At 38.8% G+C, this 26,347-nt stretch overlaps 1 protein-coding gene across 1 annotated transcript in view; it reads left to right on the top strand.

Annotated features, from left to right (window-relative positions):
- COL19A1 (collagen type XIX alpha 1 chain) overlaps nt 1-26,347 on the top strand; it is a 431,222-nt gene that overhangs the window by 350,999 nt on the left and 53,876 nt on the right. The window contains exons 20-37 of the mRNA XM_068984053.1: nt 317-352; nt 1,364-1,399; nt 1,489-1,542; nt 2,379-2,432; nt 8,221-8,274; nt 8,938-9,027; nt 9,785-9,829; nt 9,935-10,012; nt 11,556-11,591; nt 11,699-11,752; nt 11,852-11,905; nt 13,261-13,302; nt 16,144-16,248; nt 16,337-16,390; nt 16,630-16,683; nt 21,519-21,572; nt 22,924-22,977; nt 25,074-25,127. Of these exons, the coding sequence (XP_068840154.1) occupies nt 317-352; nt 1,364-1,399; nt 1,489-1,542; nt 2,379-2,432; nt 8,221-8,274; nt 8,938-9,027; nt 9,785-9,829; nt 9,935-10,012; nt 11,556-11,591; nt 11,699-11,752; nt 11,852-11,905; nt 13,261-13,302; nt 16,144-16,248; nt 16,337-16,390; nt 16,630-16,683; nt 21,519-21,572; nt 22,924-22,977; nt 25,074-25,127 (1,008 nt within the window). The remainder of the gene's footprint in view (nt 1-316; nt 353-1,363; nt 1,400-1,488; nt 1,543-2,378; nt 2,433-8,220; nt 8,275-8,937; nt 9,028-9,784; nt 9,830-9,934; nt 10,013-11,555; nt 11,592-11,698; nt 11,753-11,851; nt 11,906-13,260; nt 13,303-16,143; nt 16,249-16,336; nt 16,391-16,629; nt 16,684-21,518; nt 21,573-22,923; nt 22,978-25,073; nt 25,128-26,347) is intronic.

Here is a 26,347-nt window from a genome sequence, read left to right as displayed (position 1 = left end):
ATGACCATCTTCTCTTTGAACCACACCAGAGGAAGCTTTGGCCTTGGACCATATTCTAATTTGTCAACCACTCAGGATTCTCAAAATAACATTAAGATGATTAAGTTACTGTTCATTTGGGAATATGAAAGGGTTTTCTAATTCAGTTGCATATTGGTCTTCTAAGCTGCACGTGTAGACAATGTGACATTCTGGATCATTACATGTTTGCAGTGGAGGACTGAGTTTGACCTGCAGGATTTGTTCACATCCAGGTTTGGAGAGATTGTTTTTAAAAGAGTTTATATTTGATTCTTTTTTCTATGCATTTTCCTAGGGGGAACGCTTTACAAAAGGTGAAAAGGGAGATAGAGTAAGTAGATGTTTTATCACTATCTTGGGTTTTCTGTTTCATTGATTTCCTCCTCTCCGATTTCTATCATGTTTACTTTAGAGCCTAATAGATTTGATAAGATAAACTCCCTGAGCATTCTGCTTTTTCCTCTGTGAATTTTGACTCTTTTATTTTGATAAGCATGAAATTTTAAACCTTGTTACAAGTAGTGTTTATTTTCTGTAACACATTACTATTTGTGATTGGACATGAATGTAATGAAAGATATACACCAAGGATATTTCAGGTACAAAATTATTGTATAAGATAGTTTTTCCAAAATTTTTGTTGATATAAATTGGATTTACCAAACAGGATGGTTTTATCAAAAGGATCAATGATAGGTCCTCTCCGGTGGTCCAGTGGTTAAGACTCCAAGCTTCCAGTGCAGGGGGTATAAGTTTGATCTCTACTCTGGGAATTAAGATCCTGCGGAACAGCCAAAAAAACATAAATAAAAGGATCAGTGATTAAGTCATGGAAGATAATTTAATTAAAGTGAACTCTTTGTGGCCAACTTTGTACTCTTTTGTGTACTCTTAATTTTTGTGTGATTTTTGTTTCATTAAATACATGTACCTAAAAGCAGAACCTCCATGACATATCAACTTAAATTTTACTCTTTCTTTTTTGCCCTTATCTGCAGTTTTGTTTCTCTGAGCTGTAGGATTAGCTGGTGACAAACCAGCTAATAACAATGTCAGTTGAGTAGAGGACACAGTAATTGCTAATGGACCATGATGATTACAGTGTCAAAAGTGACATTGGGGAAAAACTGTTATAGAGAAGAAAGGAAAATAAGAAATGGTTTATTAGCAATTATTATTTTAAGTCATATTTTAGGATGAACCCTTCTTGACTTCATCATGTCTTCCATAATTTCCTCTTTTATCACATGTCAGCTACTGAAAGTGTAAATGAATTGCAGCATTAGAGATGCTGTCCTCCATCTGAATGTAAACACATGCATGGTGATTATTTTATTTACAGGGAGAGCCTGGAATAACAGGATCACAAGGAATAAAGGTAATCCCCTGACAGCCTTCTCTTGCATCTCCAACACAATGAGATTGTGAAAATTAAAGTAACCATTTCTATCCCACCCATGTGTTTAGGGCGAGCCTGGAGATCCTGGTCCACCTGGTGTAATTGGAAGCCCAGGACTAAAGGTACATAAGAAATAACTCAGGTAAATGTGGAAGTTGTTTTGAAGGTATAGCCATTTCTGTGTAAAACAAGGAGCTCTGATGTACCACTCATTTTCATCACAAATGTTGTCGTGGACTTTATCATGTTTTCATAGTGATTTCTCCCACAGACACTCTCCCATATTGGCTGCATTTATTACACATACGGTGCCTCTGTCTTTTGGATCACAATAGGATATTTAAGCACTTTTCAGACCATATTCACAATAGCATCTCTGAAAGCTTTAAAAGTAAAACATATGAGCCACATCTATGACCCTGTTTCCTTAAAGAGAACAGGATTTCATTTCCCAAGCCCAAATTCTGCAGCCCACAGGCACTTGAGTTTCCCACACAGGATGCTGTAGGACTGTCCCAAAGGAGACCCACTGCTAGGAGGCACTAGGAGGATTCATGTAATGTGCCCCTACCCATGTGTACAGCAGGTTATCCAGACTCATCTGCTGGTGAGAACATGCATGTGTGCTCAGCCACTAAGCCGTGTCCGACTCTTTGAGACCCCATTGGCTGTAGCCCACCAGGCTCCTCTGTCCATGGGATTTTCCAGGCAAGAATACTGGAAAGGATTGCCATTTCCTCCTCCAGGGGAGTCTTCCCAACCCACGCATCAAACCTGCATGAGAACAGACTCATTTAAATAAAAACGTCTTGAAACTGTAAGCCCAAAGCACATTTCAGTGTTACACAGAGGAGCCTGGATACTTTTCTATAGATGAAGGTCACACCATGTTTTACATATATTCAGGTACAGACTATATTTTTAGCACAAGTGAAGTATATATCTCCTTCTATTTTAGGGTCAGCAAGGACCTGCAGGCTCTGTGGGACCCAGAGGACCACCAGGAGATATTGTATGTATAGTAGATGCATGTGTCATTTTAAAGACTGTCAGCATCTGTTCATGCAAATGAGTTATACTGCATTTTCCAAGGGCAGGGGTCATCTCTGCCACTGAAACTGATCACACCTAATGTCAGAGACTGTTGAGAAGGCTCATATCTCCATTTAGTTATGTGAGATCCTTTTGAATATTATTAACCTAACAAATCAGTCTTTGAAACCCAAGTTAACATTTCCATTATACATCGTTATACATGGCTCTTGATTAAATTCTCCATTCAAGAAAGACATTTCCAAAGCTTCTGTTGTTGTATTCTTGCAGAAGTCTCCAAAAAGGGGGCAAATCTTTTGGCTGAAAATACTTCTATAATGCAATTGGTGACAGGTCCTCAGGTTGCATTATAGGCTAGCTTTACTGGATTCACAATTCCCTCTCTCTCTCTCATACACACATACACATACATATATATCCTCACACCCCTTAAATGCACTGTTTTTTCTTTTACTGGATTATACTTGATTTACAGTATTAGTTTCAGGTGTACATAATAATAATTCAATATGTTCATAGATTATACACCATTTAAAGTGACTACAAAATAATGGCTAAAATCCCTGTGTTACACAATAAACCCTTCCTCCTTATTTATTCTACACACAATAGTCTGTATTTCTTAATCCCTTTCGTCTATCTCCCCCCTTCCCTTTCCCCCATGGGTAACTAGTTTGTTCTCTATATGTGTGAGTCTGTGACATTTGGTTATATTCATTCATTTTATTTTTTATATTCCATATATAAGTGATACCATGCAATATTTGTCTTTCTCTGATATTTCATAAAGAACAATACTCTCTAGGTCCATCTACACTATTGCAAATGGCAAAATTTCTCTCATTTTTATGGTCAAATAGCATTCCATTACAGAGAAGGCAATGGCACCCCACTCCAGTACTCTTGCCTGGAAAATCCCATGGATGGAGGAGCCTGGTGGGCTGCAGTCCATGGGGTCACTAAGAGTCAAACACGACTGAGCGACTTCACTTTCACTTTTCACTTTCATGCATTGGAGAAGGAAATGGCAACCCTCTCCAGTGTTCTTGCCTGGAGAATCCCAGGGACGGGGTGGGCCTGGTGGGCTGCCCTCTCTGGGGTCGCACAGAGTCAGACACAACTGAAGCGACTGAGCAGCAGCAGCAGCAGCAGCATTCCATTAAATATATATGATATCTTCTTATCCACTTATCTGTTGATGAACACTTAGGTTTCTCCCATATCTTGGCAATTGTAAATAATGCTGCTAGGAACACTGAGGTACATGCATCTTTTTGAATTACTGTTTTCATTTCCTTTGAATATATAACCAGGAGTGGGGTTGCTGAATCATTAGGTGATTCTCTTTTAGATTTTGAAGAACCTCCATAATGATTTCTCTAGTGGCTAAACCAATTTTCATTCCTACCAACAGTGTATTCAGGTTCCCTTTTTGCAACATCCTTTCAAACATTTGTTATTTGTGGAATTTTTGATGATAGCGATTCTGATGGGTGTGAAGTGATACCTTTCTGTGGTTTTGATATGCATTTCTCTAGATGCTTAGCAATATTGAGCATCTTTTCATGTGTTTATTGGCCATCTGTAAGTCTTTTTGGAAAAATGTCTATTCGGTCTTCTGCTCATTTTTTAAACCAGTTGTTTGTTTTTCTTAATATTGAGTTCTATGATATATTTATATTTATAGTAACCTCTTTTCAGCCATATCATTGGCAGATATTCTCTCACATTCAGTAGGTTGTCTTTTCATTTTGTCCATGGTTTCCTTTGCCATGCAAAACCCTTTAAGTTTAATTAGGCCCTGTTTGTTTATTTTTGCTTGTATTTCCTTTGTTTAGAAGACAGATTCAAATATATTGCTAAAGTTTATGTCAGAGTGTTCTGCCTATTTTTTCTTGTAGGGGTTCTATGGTGGTCTTATCTTTGAGGCTTTCATTAAGTTTGAATTTATTTTTGTATATAGTGTGAGAAAATGTTCTAACATTCTTTTATACAAAACTGTTCAGTTTTCCCACTTATTGAAAATATTGTCTTTACTGTATATTCTTGCCTCCTTTGTCATAAATTAAGTGACCATTAATTGGTTTATTTCTGAGCTATCCATTCTGTCACATTAAGCTACGTGTCTGTTTTTTGTGCCAGTACCATATTGTTTTGATTACTGTAGCTTTGTAGTATAGTCTGAAGTCAGAGTATGATATTCCCAGCTTTGTTTTTCTTTCTCAAGATTGCTTTGGCAGTTAGGGATCTTTTGTGCTTTCAATAAATTTTAGGATTTTTTATCCTAGTTCAGTGTGGGGATTGCATTAAATCTGTAGCTTGCTTTGGATTGTATGAACATTTTAACTGTATTAATTCTCCCAATCCATGAACACAGGGTACTTCTCCATTTCTTTATATCTTGTTTGGTTTTCTTCATCAGTGTTTTATAGCTTTTAGAATATAGTTTTTTCTCCTTGTTGGTAAAGTTTATTCCTAGGTATTGTATTCTTTTTCATTCAGTTTTAAATGGAATTGTTTTGCTTTATCTTTTGGATGGTTTATTATTAATATATAGAAAAGCAACAGATTTCTGTATATTAACCTCATATCCTGCAACTTTACTGGACTCATTTATTAGTTAATAGCTTTTTTGGTGGAGACTTTAGGGTTTTCTGTATATATGTCATCTGCAAATAAGTGACAGTTTTACTTATTTCTTTCTAATTTGGATGCCCTTACAATGAAGAAAAGGTTGTCATTGTTCAGTTACCCAGTCATGTCCAACTCTGCAACCCCATGGCCTGCAGCACAGCAGGCCTCTCTGTCCCTCACCATTTCCCAAAGTTTTCCCAAGTTCATGTCCATTGTATCAGTGATGCCTTTCAGCCATTTCATCCTCTGATGCCCTCTTCTCCTTCTGCCCTCAATCTTTCCTAGCATCAGGGACTTTTCCAATGAGTCAGCTGTTTGCATTAGATGACCAAAATACTTGAGTTTCTGTTTCAGCATCAGTCCTTCTAATGAGTATTCAGGGTTGATTTCCCTTACAATTGACTGGTTTGGTCTCCTTGCTGTCCAACAGACTCTCAGGAGTCTACTTCAGCACCACAGCATGAAGGTATCAATTCTTCAGCACTCCACCTTCTTGTAAGATCAGCAACTACAAAACTCAGAGGAGTCAGGCAGAACACTGATGTAAATCACAGCAATTTGGATGCCTTTTATTTCTTCTTCTTTTTTGAGTGCTATGGCTAGGACTTCCAATACTGTGTTAAATAGAAGTGATGAGAGTGAGCGTACATGTTTTCTTCCTGATTTTAGAGGAAAAGTTTTCAGCTTTTCACCACTGAGTATGATGTTAGCTTTGAATTTGTCACAAATGGTGTTTATGATATTGAGATATGTTCCCTCTATACCAGCTTGGATGAGCATTTGTCATGAGTGAATGTGTAATTTTCTGAAGTGCTTTTTCTGCACCTTTTGAGATTATCATGATTTTTATCCTTTCTTTTGTAAATGTGGTATATCACATTGATTGCTTCATGGATATTGCAACATCCTTGCATTCCTGGAATAAATCCCATTTGATCATGCTATGTGATTACTTTTATATATTGTTGAATTCAGTTCACTACTAATATTTTGAGAAGGATTTTCACATCTGTATTCATCAGAGATGTTGTTGTGTTATTTAGTCGCTAAGTCACGTCCAACTCTTTTGAGACCCCATAGACTATAGCCTGACAGGCTCTTCTGTCCATGGGATTTCCCAGGCAGGAATACTGGTGTGCATTGCCAATTCCTTCTCTGGGGGATCTTCTCAACCCAAGGATCAAACTTGTGCCTTATGCTTGCCAAGCAGATTCTCTACCACTGAGCCACCAGAGAAGTCCTTCATCAGTGGAATTGCCCTGTAATTTTCTGTTTTGCTCTGGTTTTGGTATCAGAGTAATGGTGGCCTCATAGAATGAATTTGGGAGTGTTTCTTCCTCTTCAGTTTTTAGTAATCTTGAAGGGTAAGCATTAGCTCTTCATTATATGTTTGGTAGCAATCACCTGTGAAGCTGTCCAGTTCCAGTTATTTACTTTCTGTAATTTTATTCATATTATTATGAATTCAATTTCACTACTAGTGACCAGCCTGTTCAGATTGTCTATTGCTTCCTGATTCAGTGTTGGAAAATTTTATGTTTCCACAAATTTGTCTACTTCTTCTAGGTGGTCCACTTTTTTGGCATATAACAGTATTGCTCTTTTATTATCTTCTTGTATCTTCATGGTAATGGTTGTTATTTCTCCTCTTTCACTTCTTATTTTGTTTAAGTGTATCCTCTCACTTTTTTTCTTGATGAACTCTCATGAAAAGTTTACCACTTTCGTTTATCTTTTAAAAAAACACAGATATTTGTTTTGTTGATCTTTTCTATTGTTTAGTGTTTTTTTTTTTTTTTGGTCTTTATTTTGTTTATTTCCTCTCTGATCTTTGTTATTTCCTTCTGCAGACTTTTGGTTTCACTTGTTCTTCTTTTTCTAATTCCTTCAGTTGGTAGGTTCAGTTTTTTATCTGAGACTTTTTTCTTGTTTCTCAAGTTAGGCTTGTAGCACTACAAGCTTTCCTCTTAGAACTGCTGTTGCTGTACCCTGTAGATTTGGGAAAGTAGTGTTTCCATTCTTATTTGTCTTGATGTGTTTTCTGGTTTCCTTTTGATTTCTTCGTTTTCATACTGATTTTTTATAGCATGTTGTTTAGTCTCCATGTTTTTGTGTTTATCCCATTTTTATTCCTGTAATTGATTTCTAATTTCATACCATTTTGGTTAGAAACAATGCTTGATACAATTTCTACTCCCTTATATTTATTTAGACTTGTTTTGTGGCCTAGCATGTGATTTAGCTGGAGAACGTTCCTTGTGCACCTGTAAAGAATAAGAATGTGTACTCTGCTATTTTTTTGATTGAGTAAATTCACTTTTCTATTCTTTCTCTGATGTCAGCTTTGTGTCCCTTGGACAAATTCCCTGGCCTTCTGACATCTTGGGAGTCAAAAGCTCTACATCAGTCCTCACTTGAACAAAACAAGGAAAATGCTTCTTGGACACTGACCTCTGTCTGGCAATTTGATTATGCTCCATGAAACTGTTAGAATCTCTCCTTTTCCCATCATTTTGGGAGCATCCCCTTGACACCTTGCTCTATTATCAGTGATCCCAGGCTGAGCCTCCAAGGTTCATCCTTCAGCACATTTGGTCATTTGGTACTCTGAACATTCAGTTCATGGAGCAAAACTTTTTGTTGCATCCCCCAAGCCATTTAGTGAACCATTGCAGGTGAGCCTAAAGGAGAGATCTTATAAAAAAAAGAACAAAATGCTGGTGGCACAGGTGGAACCACAGGATATGTAGACAATTATGTTATGTGATAGGGACTAGGCTAAAAAAGAGAACAAAATAAAAAGAGAAAATGCCTCTGTTGCCAAGTCAAAGTAAAAGTATATTTTCTGTTTATCCCGTTTGGGGCAGTAATATGGTTGGGCATTTGGTTCAGTTCTCCCTTATTTATTTATTTTTTTCCATTACATCCAGGTTTCCTCACTTGAAACAATAAGCCACATACTTTCATTAATGTTTTTCTCTCTCCAGGAGACCAAAATCAGCACATTCCCATATGTTAAATTTTAGTTCTCCTGACAAAGACTCAGAGATAGAAATGTTCTTACAATAAGAAATGTTCTAATATGTCTTGCCCTTTAATTCTGAATTTTCTAGGGGTTACCAGGAGAACACGGTATCCCAGGCAAACAAGGCATTAAAGGAGAAAAGGTATCGCTTCTGTTTCACTCACTCTGTATGTTAAGTAGCTGAGGATGAGTATGAGACAGGATCATAAGGGCTTTGGAGGAGTGAAAGGACAGGACATGGCAGCTGAGGTTAGATGTTCACGTGGACTATGCAGGAATGGCTTCTCTGGAGTTGTTCCCTGTGGCAGCCGGGTGCTGGCACTGAAACACAATGTGACAAAATGAACCGCTTTGGAGATGACGCTCTCAGAATTTGAAAAGTCTGTTTCATGCTCAGCTATAGTTATAGACAGCACAGGTTTAGACCTAAGAAGTCTCAATTTCGTGATGTGCTTCTTGATGTCTACAAGGAAATAGTATATTCATATTGAACCATTACTTGAGAATAACTTAAAGAAGATGTAAAAATTATATGAAGAATAGATTTTCCCTTCTGTGCCTCTGTCTATTCACTTACATACATTTCAGGAGACCATAAACTTATTGTAACATAGCTCTCCACAAGATCCAAGTGCACTTAAGAGAACAGTGTCTGTGTGGATTGGGCACTCAGTATACACTGTGAAATAAGTGAATGAGAGAATGCAGTGTGACTGACTGTGATGACAATTTAAAGTATGGTTGCTGCCACACCACCCACCATGAACCTGAGCTGTGAAGTGAGAATCTCACCTTGTTTCCTCAGGGAGACCCAGGTGGGATTACAGGCCCTCCTGGACTTCCAGGTCCAAAAGGTGAGGCTGGTCCTCCAGGAAAAAGCCTGCCAGGGGAACCGGTAAGTAGTAACCCTTTTGCTGATATTTCCTTTGAAAGTTGATGAATAACTATGTACTCCCTGTTTCTGATCACAGGTATAGGAATAAGCTTAGGTCTGCAGAAAAAAGAAGTTTTCATCTTATTCTTTAGATCAGAGGTCTAATCTTTTTGGAAATTTGATACAAAGGCCTCTCTTCTGAAGACAACGCACATAACACATACCATTTTACATACAATTTGGGAAGATTTATAGCCCCACCCCACCCCCTGAATCTTCTTTAGGGATCAAAGAAGACTAGTAAAGTATACTAGCTTTAAAACATGAACCTTCCTTGGACAGTCTTAAACAAACTGCTTGAAATTTCCCTTCTAGAGGCTCTGCATATGTGGCCATAGGCAGTCATCTATTAAAAAAAAAAAAAGGTCTTTGTGGCTTGGGCTAATCCCAGGACATTTTATGGAAAATCTAAACCATATGCTTATTTCATATGCCTTTTTTTCCTCATCCCCTTTGACCTTTTATATAATAATAATAAACAGTTCTCAATACCAGATGCCTCATTTTAAAGATGAAAACATTTTATATTTTAAAGTAACTATACAAAACTTACAATGTAGTAAAATTTGTATTCCCTGTTCCTTATTCTTTTACAGAAAACAGTTTATGCAAAAAAGATGAGGAGCAATGAAATATTTTTGAGTTATAACTTCTTAGATGTAAGTAAACTTTTTAGAAAAAGAAAATATATTAACCTGATTTTCTTTTCTTTCTTTAGGGATTAGATGGAAGTCCTGGGGCACCTGGGCCACGAGGGCCAAAGGTAAAATATCAAAGATAATTTTTAAAGAATTAATAATTTGCAAAATGTGCCTAGAAAATTCATGTCCCTCGAACCTCTCACTAATAGAAGCATCTCATTGCACAGGGCGAAAGAGGACTGCCAGGTGTCCAAGGCTCCCCAGGTGACATAGGCCCCCCAGGGATAGGAATTCCTGGCCGAACTGTAAGTGAAATTCAGTCAAGTTCCTGAAACCCGGTTGACCTGCTATTGTGAAATAAGATCTTGTGACATATATGAATAATAGAAAAGAATGAAATGGTCAGAGGAAGAAATACAAAAAAATGCTAGTCAGAGGGCATGAATTAATGGGCCTTGTAGTTACATCCTAACACAGAAGGTAGCCACTGTTTATTGACTTACAGATGCTAATCACACATACACTGATTTTTTTGAATTAGAAAACGTGGACTTAACCCTTTATTCCTCCATTCTATATATTAAAAAGTACAAACTCATGTTTACAAGATTATGAGAATGCCCCAATATAAGGTTATTCTAATTGCTATTTTCAATTAGAATAAAATGAAAACTTAATTTTAATGGTGTGCATATAAGTGAGATATCAAAAATCTGTATGTATTATCTTAGAGAAGAGGTAATAAAATTGTTTGTGATAATCATTAAGACAAATAATAGCCATAAGAATAATAATGACCATTGTATGTATGCTTGTGGACTAAATAGCAGTAAGAGATAAAACTTTATATTTACTATGAAAAAACTAACAGATTTTTGCACAAGAAAAGTGAGATAAATGGTTATTCTAATGACATTAATTTGGGGATTGGCCTTGAAATGAAATTATCCTGAGAGGTAAAAGAAGATGTAAATAGTGAATGGTTGTACTGTGTTTGACTGCTGTTTGATTTTCCAGGGAGAAAAGGTAAAGACCACTAGAGATGGGAGGTTAAACATAGTAAAAAAGTAGTTTAGGAAATTATTAGGGGAGTGAAGGAGGTTGAAGCAAGAAAAAATAATAAACCAACAAACCAAAAATAACTTAAACACACAGAATAAATAGCAAAGAAGCAAAAAAGTAGCTTCGACAATATGAATATGTATTTCAAAATAAGAAGAGAGAAGGCAGCAAGCAGGTAGTGAAGTCAGGTACTGAGACCCCAGCTCGTTGCTTACCCAGGTAGTCAGTCACATCCTCAGCCAGAGGCCCACAGTCATGCAGTAGGGAAGGATCTGTCATCATTAGATTCGCCGATAATCTTCTAGCCCATTTTAGCTTCCCCTAAATTCCAGTTTCCTAACACAGAAAAGAATAATTGATTGAAGTTTTATTTCCTACTCCTCTCACTGAAAACTGGTTCTGACAATTTCTTCAGAGAAAGGACTCACAGTAAAAAGCAGGAAGGAAGGAAGCCTGAGCTGGTTACCTTGTGGGCGGTCAGTGTCTGACAGACAGAACTCAGGTGTGGTGTTTGTACACTCATGAGTGTGTAGGATGGCAGGGCCAAGACGAGTGTCCCAGGCATCCAAGCACAGTCATGGTGGTACCTCCAGCACTGCATTTGGTCAGGGGTCTACCTGCCACCCAGGACTCTTAGCCAACTTTGCAGAAAGTTTTCAGGGTTGTGTGTGGTGGCGAGCCCCGCTGCTCCACTAAGTACGTGACAGTATTTGTTCCTTTATCCCTTGTGGATAATTTATGGACATTCCCAACAGAATTATGATCACTGAATCTCCTTCTACTCAGGGCTCCCAAGGACCAGCTGGAGAGCCAGGGATTCAGGTAAGCTACTTAACCAAGCTATTTGGCACCGCAAATCCACTTTGCTGACCTGGGGGGAAATTACTAAAGGACTGTCCTTGTAAGTAGCTATTTTCCCCCTTTTGCAGGGTCCTCGAGGTCTCCCTGGGTTGCCAGGAACTCCAGGGACCCCAGGGAATGATGTAAGAACAATTGTTACCTGCTTCCCCGCTCCCCCAACCTGTTTTAATCTGCTCTTGTTCCAAGGTGCAAAGATTTGAACATGATATTTCTGTTTTCAGGGAGCTCCAGGGAGGGATGGAAAGCCAGGTCTGCCAGGTCCCCCAGGTGACCCGGTATGTTGACAGACTGTGCCTGATTTATGTATCTTTAATGCACCCAGAAGCCAAACAGCCTACCAAGCAAGTTTTGCTGTCCAAACCAATTAGAATGCTCAGTGACTGCTTGGTGATTTTGTTTATCCCCATTATTTTCTAAAGGGAAAAAAATTCAAGCTACATCAGCATTCTTGTGTGTGTGGTGAATACTTATTTCCTGAGGGCATAATTCAGTTGTACAATTTTGCCTCAAGTTGAACCTTGGCATATAGTGTCTCAATCCCACAGAAAACTGAGTTAAAATATATAGCCACAGATTCTGTTCTTTCTAATGCTAATGACTAAATGAATTTCATTTTTCTAAATGAATGTTTGTGGATAAGTTTCCCACAATATAGTACATATCTATTGATTCTGTGGCTTTAAAAATGCTGAAATGATTAAATTACAAAACTGCCTTGAGTAGGCTCTTTCAAAATGTGTTTAGGCACTAAATGTGTGTCCAGTTTTATTTCAGGTTAAACTTTGCTTTGAGTGACAGTGAAATCCCTTTAAATAGCCTCAGAATCGGCACTTATAATTTAAGAAGCTGTATGTTACATGACATCGTATTAAGAATTTTGTATAATAAAATCCAAATCTAGCCTCTCAGTTCTAAGTCTCACAAATCCTTCTGCTTCTCACACTATGCAGGCCTTATATGCCTTCATAAGCTATGTGCAGCGAGGTATTTTGGCCTTTAACTCCCCAATGTAGTGAATCATGTATGTATTGTCTGGGAGTCTAAAGCGTTACTGGGATTTATGGTGTCTCTCTGAAGGGACATTTTAAGACATGAGGGAGACTCTGCCTGAGTCTCCCAGTATCTATTTTGCCCATCACTTAAGCCACCTGTTGGCTCTTTTGAATTCAATGAAGAACAGCTTTAAGGCAAACGTCCTGTACTTTCCATATTTCTCAATAGCCTGATGATTTGCTTGGCAGAGGAATGGTTTCCTTTTAACAAATGATTTGTCTTTATGTATAATTTTAAACCAATAATATGTTAAGGTTGGCATGATGGTCGCCCGGCATGACTCAGAATTGAAACGATGACGTGTGTGTGATTCCATGTTCATGGTAAAGAAATGGTATTTCTCTATTTCTCAAAAATGGTTATGAACTCTGTTAGTGTCCTGTATTTGTTTCTGAATAGGAAGCCTCATGATAGCCAACCATTGTGATGGCAATGGGAGGCTCTTAGAAGCTTTATGATGAGAAATCTCAGCTGCTCAGCATTTTGAGGGAAAATATCTACATTTGTTTTATGTTTGTATTATAAGTGCCAATACATGTCTAAATACCTATATTTGGTTTTTTCTCCTTATCCACAGATTGCACTTCCTCTCTTGGGAGACATCGGGGCCTTGTTCAAGGTATTGTGTTGCCGTGTAAGAAATTGTGTGCTAATTTCCAGAAAAAAAATCAGAAAGGAAATCTTTACCAGAGGTTGAGTTAGCCTGAACTAAAATTCCATTTTTGTTAATGGTAGAGCATCTTTCAGACAGTAAAAGGAGCATGGATCCAATCTGTATCTTGTGCCATTGGTACTAATCCCCTGACTCTCTTCTTTACTGGCCTCTCATATTGGGACTGGAGGGGTGGGGGGCCGGGGCGCAGGGAGGAGTGGGTAGTTCTGAGGTGAGTGGGTAGTTCTGAGGTGAGCTATGAGAGAAGAGTGCCATTAACACCCTGAGTGGACCATTTTCTCCCTGGAGTGAGCTTTCTCTTAATGGTGGTCACCACCCCCTGGGCTCTCCACTGTGAAACCCAGTCCTCCTCACAGTATCTGCCCTGGCCAGTCCACAAGGAAAAGCTGCTCAAAAAACAGCTAGTTTGAAGGCTGAGTTTTATGTCATGGGATTTTACAAAGTGCATTACAAAATTCCAAAGCTGACAATTACCCTAACACCTGTGACTCCACTAAATAAAAATAATCTGTACCTATTATCCACCTCCTAGGGAATTAATCTCACTGCCATTTTTTTCTGTAATACTTCCCTTTATTTTATTTGTAAAACAGATGGGGGAGGATGATAATGGAACATATGTAGGATATGTATTTGCCTGTTTCCTTGTGGAATGCTAAGATTGAACCCTTTACATTTCACTTAACTTCATGCGTAGTATCTGTCAATGTATGAATGGACAGTATATTTATATACACACACACATGGGCTACAGGGCTTCCCTGGTGGCTCAGCTAGTAAAGAATCCGCTTGCAATGCAGGAGACCTGGGTTCGATCCCTGGGTTGGTTCGATCCCCTGGAGAAGGGAAAGGCTACCCACTCCAGTCTGGCCTGGAGAATTCCATGGACTGTATAGTCCATGGAGTTGCAAAGAGTTAGACACGACTGAGTGACTTTCACTTTCACATGGGCAACATGTATATATGTGTGATTTATTTTATATTCCTAGTATTTAGCCCTGGAGAAGGAAAAGGCAACCCATTCCAGTTTTCTTGCCTGGAGAATCCTGTGGACAGAGGAGCCTGATGGGCTGCTATCCACCAGGTTGCACAGAGTCGGACATGACTGAAGCAACTTAGCATACATGCATGCATTGGAGAAGGAAATGGCAACCCACTCCAGTATTCTTGCCTGGAGAATCCCAGGGACAGAGGAGCCTGGTGGGCTGCCATCTATGGGGTCTCACAGAGTCAGACACGACTGAAGCGACTTAGCAGCAGCAGCATAGTGGGAAAGAATCTGAAAAGATATATATCTACATATAACTGAATCACTTTGCCATGTACCTGAAATTAACACAGCATTGTAAATCAACTATACTTCAGTTTTTAAAAAATCAATTGAATAATCCATTCTAAAATGTCACTATTTATTTCCAAAGTCTACAGATACAGTAATTCACCTTCTTTATACTTTTTGAAATAGGGAAAGCTTTTTTGGTTCTCCTAAGTCCTTAAGCATCTTGCTACCTTCATAGATTTTCAGATTTAATAGTTGTCGTCCTACAATTAGGTATGTGTTTCTTAACTCCTTACCAGCACATTAACTAAATGAAATGATCCTGGTGGTCAAATTGGTTTGGGAAACTGCACACTCCAGCTCCTTCTAATGCTTTCCAGCACTAAGAAGGACCACCATAAAGAGAATTCTTCTAACCCAGCATTTTTTAGGCAAATTGCCTCAGAACCTTTTCAATACCATACAAAATTAGTCTTCCATGGGGCATATGTCTGGAAACCAAACCTGTCCTCATATACACTGCGTCAAAATATTGAACTTGAATAATATGGGCTTTCTTGTCAATTTCTCATCAATGGCAAATTTCAGTTTCCACTTAGTGTTTAAAGATTTTTCCACTTGGTTAAAAGGATGAAAGAATAGAGGCTTCTATTGTCCTACCTTTGGTCAGTTGTTAAATCGAAACTATCTCCCCCACTCAGTGGTCCCTATTTTATGCCTTTCCTGATCATATGTTTATAACAATGTATTTAAAAATAAGCCTCTGTAGAGCTTTACATGATAAGAAGTTTATCTTGTGAGCTCAGACACCTAAATTCAAGCCTTTCCAGATCAGCTAAAGATTACAGAGAAGGGGACGGAAGGATAATTCCACTTAGATTTCCTATCTGCACTTGGATTTGACTTAGAAGTCAAGTCCAAGTCACTCAAGTAATTACTTCCCACATGAGTGCTTCAACTAACAAAATGATAGAAAGCTGTGTGTAGGTTTCCAACTGATTGGGCTCTCAGAAGGAAAAATCCTTTCTTCACAGCTTTCTCTTTTTTTCTTTCTTTTTTAAGGATTTATGCTCTTGGTTGTATGAGCTCTGTGATCTTGCTGATTATTCCAAACTTTGTCGCCACCTCTTTTTTAACATGCTGCTAAGCATTTGGAACTCTATGTCCTTGAATTATGAGTTTATCTTTTTATTTTTTGGCCACACCATGAGACATGTGGGATCTTAGTTCCCCGACCAGGTATCAAACCTGTGCCCCCGGCATTGGCAGCATGGAGTCTTAACCACCAGACAATGAGGGGAGTGCACTGAGTTTATCTTTTAAGATAGTTTTTGTACCCCCCCCCCACCAAAAGTAGTCATTCTAACCGATTAAATTATAGAATGACATAGCAGTGGTTGTCATTCAGCTCTCACAAAGGTTCAGATAGAAGTTCAAATCCAATCAGAGCTCACTTTTATACATTACTTTGATGAATCTCTAAGTGATCTTATCTCTGTCCTCATTAGAATTTCTGTGGCAACTGCCAAGCCAGTGTCCCTGGGCTAAAAAGCAACAAAGGAGAAGAATCTGGTGCTGGTGAGCCCGGAAAGTTTGATTCTGCAGCCCGGAAGGTAAGAAGGCGAGGCTTGAGTGTGGACCAGGGGACCCTGGAAGTCCTCCATGGTGCCTTCGCTTACCTGCGACTGCTCTGTCCTCTAGGGAGATCTGGGGCCACGGGGTCCTCCAGGAATCCCAGGCAGAGAGGGACCAAAGGTAGGGAAATCTCTCTTCAGTGCAACCTTCAGTTTGGGGTAAAAAATAAATAAATAAATCCATTTAAAAATATAGTACCTTTTCTAAAAATATCTTGGAAAAGCCATCTGCATATGTCATTTATTTGTTTCCCAATTCTGTCCAAACAACAGGCCCCAAGTGTCCTTAGCAGGATATTTTCATTTTTCCAAAGATGACAAAATGACTGAGCATACTAACTTAATGTATTGTCTTTCTAGGGGAGCAAAGGCGAGCGGGGCTACCCTGGCGTGCCTGGGGAGAAAGGTGACGAGGTAACAGACTCCTCTGACCATGGAACCCTCCTGCTGAGCCTTCACACACAGGACACAACAAAAGGACATCAGTTTCCCTGTAGCTCATGTCTGATGCTAAACAAATAAAAACAAAAACAGTGTTTTTTCCCCAAATGTTAGCCCATTTTAAATAATACGTTGATGTTTGTTGTCAGTGGTCCAGTTTTTGGGACAAGGAAATTTAAGCACAAAGTTATCAGTTAATTGATAAGTTTTCATGCAGGAGGTAAAAATTCTACATCTCTCAAGACAAAAGCAAGGGGAAAGAGGAAACTTACTGAAAACTTCATAGAATTGAAGGGCTAGTTAGCAACCAGCCTAGGGCTAAGGGCAGCTCCAGAGCTCAATAGAACTTCCTGGTCCTCTGCCGTTAACAGGACTCAATTTCAATGACCTTGGTTTGTCTGTATCTCTGCTCAACTTTCAAACTCTTGGGAGGAAAACATACACACACACACAGACACACACACACACACACACACATCAAAAGGGTCTGCCTGGACTGCTTTAATCATCCGCTCACCCTCCCACTAAAGTTCAAAGTCAAATGTGCTTTTGAGATGGTGATATAATTTTCTGACTCTCAGCCATGCCGATCTGAGGATAGCATTCTTTCCTGCATAATTCACATTAACTCTTAGAAAAACCAATTAGGATGATGAATTGTTGTTAGTTTAAACAGTTTTGATACTAATAATTCTTAATGAAAGTAAGTAAGCCATCTGGCATATATTAACCTTGATGTTAGTGTAGAAAATCATGACAATATAAAGTAGATCTATTTTTGAGTTGGAGTTATATATTTCACTTTATAAATTACCATGTTATTGTTTTTAATTAATGTTGATTCTGTTCAAGAAAACAGTAAGGATTGGCTTGTTTCTTTCCAAGTTAAAAATTGAAGAGCAAAGAAATACATTTATTTTCATCCATAAATAAGAGAGTAAAGGCATTTTATTTTCAAAATAAGGAAGAGTTATTGAGCTTTTGCATCTTCATGCTCCACAGAAAGTTGCACTAAAGTACAAGCACAGTATCTGATGTTAATAGTCTAACAGCTTTTAACTGCCTAGGTTCAAGAAGTAGGCTTTAAAGGCAATTGAGAAGGTATAGCAAAAAGATCAGGAAATAAATGGAATTCAGGTTTTTTTATAAGTGACTCTAAATTAAATTTATTAGAAGTTAACTTTTATTGATTCTGCAGTGAACTGAACCCCTCCTTAATTCCTCCACTATTTTAGTGTGCTTTTGCTTAAGTACAACTTGTAGATTTCTTTAACACAGGGTACACAGATGTTGTACAAGACTCTTAGACATTCAATTCCAGCTAGTTCATAAGGAGATTGTTTTCATTGTTTCTTCACATCACATGAAAATATGAATACACCTGAAGTTATATACAACTCAGTTGGGCCTTTCGGGAGGTATGGGTCAATGCAGTTTGTCCCTCTCTGACAGATGGGAAATACTGAATATTATCTTGTCTTCTTGGACTCAGATACTCCCTGAAATTTTAATTTGTTGATTGTTTAAGTGAATGAAACTTTGCCCAAGAACATACATATTGCCAACTGGCCAATACATTATCCTATTTTAATACATACATAACAGTCCATGGGGGTCGCAAGAGTTGGACATGACTTAGCAACTAAACCACCACCACCAATATCTAATCATACAAGATCTAAGATGTCTGTCCTACCCTTACTGGAAAAGATATAGAATGACATCACACTCTCTCTTTGAGGAATTCCCAATTCCTATTTAATAATGATCATAGTCCATTTGGAAACTTAAAGAGTTGTTCTTTCTTTAACAAAAGGGACATTGCCCTCTGTCCAGTCGTTACAGATGCTCTGTCACAGCTCAAGGTAACAAACTGGCAGATACTGATAGGACACAGACCCACATCTTATAGTCAGAGGGGATTCTTGATTGGAATGCAGATCTTTTTTAAAGTATTTTAGAACAATAATCAATAAGTGGGACTTGCAGAATATATTCAGCCATAAATTGCAGCAGTAGAAAAATAAATATGTTTGATAGCAACTGAGCTATGAATGGAAAAATCAGAATATCAGAACAGGGAAAGAACTTAGTTCTAATGATACTTGACTATCTAGGCAATAAACTTTAATTTGTATTTTAGTTTGGTACAATATGCTAAATCGACTGTCCTACTCTTTAACATGTATTTGTCTTCTTTAATGACGTTCTTGTCTTCTAAAATTATCTTCTTGCCCTTTATACATCCACAGTAACTTTTACCCTTAGTACAGAATTTCAGCTTGTTCAGAGAAAGACTGCTGAGAACGATTTTTTTATTTATGGACTGAGGTTTATTTTAAAGTTTAATGTGGTCATCAAAGGTTAATGAGTCCCAAGCTTATAAATTAGACTACCTAAAGACTCAGCATCTATAGACTGATTCAGTCTTGAGACTAAAAGTAGCAAAAAGAAGAATACATAAGAACATACATATCTTATACATGTACATATAGAGAGAATTTTATGGAAATGTGGCTATTTTGAGATAAAGCAATTTGTAGTATACCATTTATAATCTCCAGATACTTAGAGGTCCATTTCCAAAAGAAGTGGGTTTTCTTTTTTCCCTTTTCACTTATAGCCCTATAGACAAGTTAATAATGGGGGAATAAAAAGAATCAAAACAGCATGCTAATGTGTACCGCCGCAGATGCATACACATGTGCGTGCACACACACACACACACAGAGCATTGCCAGTGAGGACGAACCCATCTTGAAGAAAATTTCAATCCACATTCTTTAACACAAGTGTGCATAAGATTTTACCCAAGACTCTTATTACAGGAGGCATTTCAGCACTCCCAAGAAGGGCTGCTTCTTTTCTTCCAACATTTCTTCACCTCCTATCACATGAAGAACCTGAAGGAATGTATGATCCCATTAAGCATTAGATGGACATATTCCATAGAGCTTGATCCTTGATCCAATTAATGCAGTGAACTCTGACCCAATGGAACCCTGCTCCTCTAGGGCTCCCATAAATAGCTATGTAGCAATTCGCTATGTAACAATCCTACCATGGTCACTTTATCTGATATTTACAGTGTGTACCGCATGTGTATGTCAGCACAGGAAAAGGTAAGGAAACTTACGATAACAATGAATGATTTGGCACTATGAAAAGATTACTTAGTAAAGAAAATTGAATCCTGAAAAAGTGGTGGTGGTAGTGCTTTAGTCGCCAAGTCGTGTCTGACTCTTGCGATCCCATGGACTGTAGCCTGTCAGGCTCCTGTGCACGGGATTCTCCAGGCAAGAATACTGGAGTGGGTTGCCATTTCCTTCTCCAGGGGATCTTCCCGACCCAGAAATTGAACCCAGGTCTCCTGCATTGCAGGCAGATGATTTACCAACTGAGCTATGAGAAGCCCTTTCTTTGTTGAAGGACAACCAAATATGAGACAGAGCTCTCAAAAAAAAAAAAAAAAAAAGCTTAAGTGGAACCATTAAAAATAGAACTCGATACATCATATGGTTATCTGAGATAATAAATGGGTATTTTAAAGTATATTTTTCTCATCAAAGAAGTCATCTGAGATTCTTACGGGAAATCTGAGAAATATAGAAAAACACTAAAAAGAGTAAAAGTTACTCCAATTTGTGCTTCTCAGACTGTTGGTAAAAGTCCTATTGTGGTCCACAATCTCAGATCCACAATTCCAAAGCTCAAATGCCTTTGAAAACCTGAGAAATTTTTCCCAAGTTTGGATTAAATTTCTTCGGCAGAAAAATCCGACCTGACATCAAACGGAGCCAATCTATGTATTCCATTTGGTGAGAATATCATGTGTTTTGCAATAGAAATATTTGCCTGTTCATTAGTGGGTGCTGCCTTAGATGCCACTGGGAGTATTATGTAATACCAGTATAAGCACATGTGTTTCCTTTAAAACAAATCTGAAAATTCAGTACTCTGAAGCACATCTGATATAAAGTTTCCAGATAAGACATTATGAGCCTCCAGCAGTCTCATCTCTCAGGAACTGCATTTCTATTTTTTTTTAATAATTTGGACCTTACCCTATGTAACATTTTGTGACTTTCCCTTTTTCTATACTATTCAATAGCTTTTGAAACATGATTTTAATAGTTGTGAAATAGTTCATATTATGAGCTTGTTGCTGACATATCTGATAAAGGAACAAATTAATTACATAAATTATCAGTTAATCTTAGCAATTCTTCCTTGAATATATAAATGTATCCAGTGTAACTAGCATGATGCTACAAATCTAAGACAGAGCAAGAGAGGCTTTGTGTTCAGTTTTATGCTTAAGCCACTAAAGGATTCCAAATTTAAATTCACCGATGAGCCAAATTTCTTAAAATGAACTGGCCAGCTAAACTAAATATTATATCATAACGCAGATTCCATTGTTCCACTAGTTGAATGAAGCGTTCGTTAAATCATGTATTTCTTTGATGGCATTCTGCTCCTCTGAAATTTGTATTTTCATGCTTTAGCAGTGCCGGCTTCTCAAAGATGCTATTGATGATTCTGAGGATATGTACAATGTGAGATCAAAAATATTCTATGAATCAGCAAACACATTAAATTATGTTCATTACAGATGCCATGCATGCCACAGCATTTTAGCTCAACATCCTTATTCTTAAAAAGTGGGTCTTTACACATGACAAATACCTTGTTTCTTGATTAGCCAACATAGATGTTTTGTTTTCAATAGTCAAAATATTTGCTGAATTAAAATACTTTGCCTCCAATGATATAACAGATTTTATGGTAGGAACTATCTCTTCTAGGGTCTTCAAGGAATTCCAGGCCTTCCAGGTGTTCCTGGCCCCACAGGACCGCCTGTAAGTATTTGCTAAACTGTTTCACTCAGAACTCGTGTCTGCTGAGATGATGCCAAGTGAACTAATGTTTCTCCTTGCGTTTTTGTTCTCCATTCCTCCATGTAAATTTTTCAAGCATTGCCTGGAAAAGTAGCATCTAATGTCTAGGATTTTTGTTAGTGTTATGTGATGCTGCTAGGGGTTGTGGAGACTTGTCTGTGATTAAGCAGTCAATTTGAATAGAAGTTGGATATAGAAGAGAATGTTATCTCTTTTAGTTGTAATTTTTTGGCATTGACCTTTGGGATACTCAGATGGTTACACCTTACATGTTAAGCACCATAAACTAAGAATTTATTCTCTAGATGGAAAAAAAATGGATCAGGGATTATCAGATTCAATTTCATTTTACTCAAATTTATGGATTAAAATATGCTCTGCTTTAGTTGCCACCTTTTTCACTGTCCCTCAAGCACAGAATCCCATTCTTTGTGTCTTCAGGTGTCCTGTTTTCTTAAAACAGAAATCTCTTTTCTTTTCCCGCCTGTTAAACCCAATCTCTCCTTAAAGCAGAGCGCAAACTAGGGTTGCTGGTTAAAATATTGGATATAAGGTTAAATTTTAATTTCATATAAATAGTTTCATAGCATGTTTGTCCCAAATATTGTATTTTTATTTGTTAAATCTAGCAATCCTATTCAAGCCTCAATTTTTGCAATCCTCCTTTCCTTAGAGTTCCTGTGCAAATGATATGTAGGAATGTAATCATATTCCTTAATATTTTGAATCATGGATTTGCTATAATGAAAATTTTACTGTTTATGCTTTCACCAGTTATATGAACAAACCTGAGTCTAAATTGTAGCTAAAATTAAAAGTTAAGAGCAAAATTTGAGAAAGGAATCATGGAAATTATAGCTAACTGTTCTTAAAGACGATTTTAAATTAAATTTTATTTTCTATTGGTAAAATGCAGATCACATAACTCAATATGCACCTTGTTAATTCTGCTCTATGAAGTATTAAAATGTTGATCACTACCAAAATTATAGCTCATTTAGGAAGGCATAATGTTATGTAAATTGCCATTTAAACAGCAAGGCTAAATTTTTAAATGTATTAAAAGGTTCCAATTAAGGTCATTAAATGTGGTTGGCCAAGGTGAAAAAGTGACCACAGATACAAATTTTTTCCTTCCAAGGGCTTATCAGCAGGATACAGCTGCAGTATCAGCCTGAAGAAATATACGCTTATAGGACTGATTTAATTATGATCAAATGACCTTCAAAATGTATCAGTTTGAGCAACCAACTCCCAATATGCTTGGCTTTTCTTGTTGTTTCAGTAACAGACTTAGTTTTGTGTTTTACAGGGCTTATTAGGAAGAACGGGACACCCTGGCCCCATGGGAACAAAGGGTGACAAGGTACAGAGGGAAAATCTCACTTACTGTCCAAATTGGAGTTTGGGGTGGATGCAAGGCGAGACCATTTTTAGAGGAAGTCTGGAAAATCAAGCAAAGCTTCAAAGTAGGACAGGTGTCAGGGAAGGGGGCTTGGAAAGTCACAGGTCCCGAAATTGGTCTGAATACAAGAGATATGCTCCCAGGGAAAAGGATGAATAGAATGTGGGTACCACATGCCAGCTCCAGGCTGGATACAAGGTCCTGGGCATCCACTGTGTGGAAGGACAGGGCGAGAGCCACCTCCTGACGAGATGCATACAGCCACTGGTGCCAAGGCTCCCAACAGCTCACAGCTCTCAGCATCAGGATTCCAGTAACTGATGGGCTTGCTGAGGAAATCTGGAAGTTCCATCCTTTGAGAGTCATAGGGGAAGGCCTCTAAAGAACCATCACAGCTTGCTTCGTGGGGAGTCCAGTCAATGAGTCAGCAGGGAAGGGCAGCAAAAGAGGGGACTCAGGAGGAAGCTCACAGGGTACCCTATTTAATATCTGAAGCCCCCCCACCACCACCTGTCAGTGTGATAGAGCCAGCGCCTGAGTCACGTGGACTAACTATTCAGATTCGAGAAATTTAAGAATCAGGAATCCATGAGCCGCTTCAGTGGCTCGTACCCCGAAATGCCCACAATGGGCATAATGGCATCAAGGAGCAGAGGAATCCCCCTCCCCCAAATTGAAAGGCAACCGTGTGCGTATTCTAGACAGTCTCACACATTTTTCTCTGAAAGCATCCCAGGGAGCTTGCCCAGCCCCACCAGCCTTTTCTCCGTGTTCTTGATGGAAATTATTCTGTCGGCGATTTGCCTGTTGAAGTTAATGGGAATTCCACACAGAGAGGAGTTTTGGGCCACAGTCGAGAATGAAAATTGTGCCAGAAAAAAAAAAGTCCTTTCAGTGGGCACATGTTTTCCTTGTTTGTTGTCCTCTTGCAGTTCAGGAGAACCATGCCATAATTCTCTGAAGGACTCTGCCGGCAGCTCACAGGACCTGATTTGTCTTAGAGAGAAACATACAGTACACTTATTGTTACTCAGCCTCAGGGAGATACATGGCAAGAAAATCTTTACAGTTGGTCCTTATTGATAAAGACACAATCAAGAGGTTTATATGATTATTTGATTACTGAAAAAAATGGGGAGATTGGAATGAAACCCCTTCAACTTTATGAAAATGGACTAAACTCCCTCAAAATTCTTGATCATGATAAGTAAGAATTGACTCTCTGATTCTTCCTCAATTAACCATTTCTTGCCATTGCCCCTGATAATCAAGACACTTAGGAGATTATTAGAGGCTATTAAAAAAAAAAAAAGGCAGTTACAGGAAGAACTGGTTAAAACACCAAAGGGAGTATTGTGCCTCTGCTTATCTTGGACTAATAACCAGCCTATGTTTTATAAAAATATAAGTCAAATCCCACGTTTCAAATTTCAGCTTGAATTCATTTTTCACAGATGTCATTTTCAGTCTGCCTTGCCTGGAAGCAGAATGTCTGAGGCTGTTTACGTTGTATAGAATGTTTCCTTTAAATAGCACGGTCCCTCGGTCACCTCTGCTCAAGGGGATATGCCTGTCATTAACTTAGGAAGTGAGAGAGGTTTCTCCCCCTGCAGACACAACTCAGATTGTTATTTTCCACTTTAGTTAAAGTATATGGATGCCCCATCTGGTTCCCCAAAGATGAAGGTGGTGGGGTGAGGGTCTGCCCCAGAGAGCCGAGTCCCTGAGCCACCCCCACTTGCAGGAAGTCTGCTCTGCACCCCAAGGTGGGGAGAGTTCCCCTAATTGTGCTCAAAGCCCAGGACCTCATCGCCTGGTTGCCTGGCTCCATCTGAAAATAGTCCCTGAGGGTCAAACATTGAAGATCTGAATGCCTGTGGGAAAAGACATTTAGCTTTCCTGTGGTCCAGTAATTCCCCAGGTGAAGAAAAAAGCCGAGCTGAATAAGACTTTGCAAGGCTGACAAAATGACAAGTCATATCCATTTCAGAATGTCTGGTTCATAAACCTGGGGTAGAAACGTCTGTCATTGATGTTGATCTGTCTACCCTTTGCAGGGCAGTGAGGGGCCCCCTGGGAGACCTGGACCACCTGGACCACCTGGACCACCTGTGAGTTGTTTCATGTTTAAAACATAAATGCATGCTTCTACTTGAGGCTTTTTATAAGCAGTAAAGTCCTATTGTCTAGCACAAGGAACTATATTCAGTATCCTGTAATAAAAGTATCATAATGGAAAAGGGGGAAGAAAAGCCTGTCGTAAAGGGGTTGGACTACATTTAGGTACCTTCAAGGATAAAAGTCGGCTGATTTTTATGTATGAATTTGAATGGCAGCCGGTATGGCTTGGGGAGCTCTGACTCCCTGAGAGCTCAACCCTGAGGCACAGTGCTCAGGTTTGCATGCTGTGGGCCTCCCTGCTGTGGGTTCAGTTCACCTGGCGGTGCCTGACTCACCACTTCCCGCCTGGGGGACGCTCGGAAAGTCATTTAACCTCAATGAGCCTCGTTCATGGAAAATAGAGGGGCCATAAGGAGATCCCTTCCAGCAATGTGAGTTGGTAGAAAAATTGTGTTATGCTGTGTGTGTTTATTACTATCCATGATGCCTGAAATGCTAGGAAACTCTATTTATACAGCACTTAGTGAATGAAATGTACAAGGGCCATCAGTGTTCTCCTCAGGGCTGAGACAGATGTTGTCAGGAGGCTGGGGAGAAGACAGGTGTCTCTCCCTGGAGCAAGTCTGCCCTCAAGTGGGATCTCTCTTGAACAGCATCACAGCTTCCATCTCGCCGAATGTTCTTTCCCGCTGGCCTCAGAGGGAGAGTTTAAGAAGCCAAACTCACCCAAAGGGAGCAGAAGTCATCTGTGACTTTTTTTGGAGAAAAATAATTGAAAGTTTAATAACACGTGCACCTCTCATATGCACGGGAAACATCCAGGAAAACTGGGTAACTCCCTGAAATGGCCCAAGTCATCACCTGAAATACCATCTTCACCAAAAAGGAAAAGAAAGGAAGTGTGTGTTGTTGTGCAGATTTACTTCTTAGCTTTCTCCATTGGTAAGTTTCTTGAGATTCCGAAGACAACAAAGATAGGTTGCGTGTCTGTGTGCTTTGCACACTTCAGTGAAGACATCAGCATCTGTTTTCCTAAACCTGCTCTTAATTTTACTTACCTTCTCCCTTGACAGGGAAGCAGGGCAGGCAGCACCTGAGACTCAAACACTAAAATGCACTCCCTCCCTAGTGGACAGCACAGCAAAGTGCAACATGAGCCCACAAAAGGGACCTGTATTTTACAATGGACTTAAGAAATTGCCCTCCCTTC

This window comes from Capricornis sumatraensis, chromosome 11 (assembly GCF_032405125.1).
Source record: "Capricornis sumatraensis isolate serow.1 chromosome 11, serow.2, whole genome shotgun sequence".
Lineage (NCBI taxonomy): Eukaryota > Metazoa > Chordata > Mammalia > Artiodactyla > Bovidae > Capricornis > Capricornis sumatraensis.
This window is presented reverse-complemented; position numbering and strand designations above follow the sequence as displayed.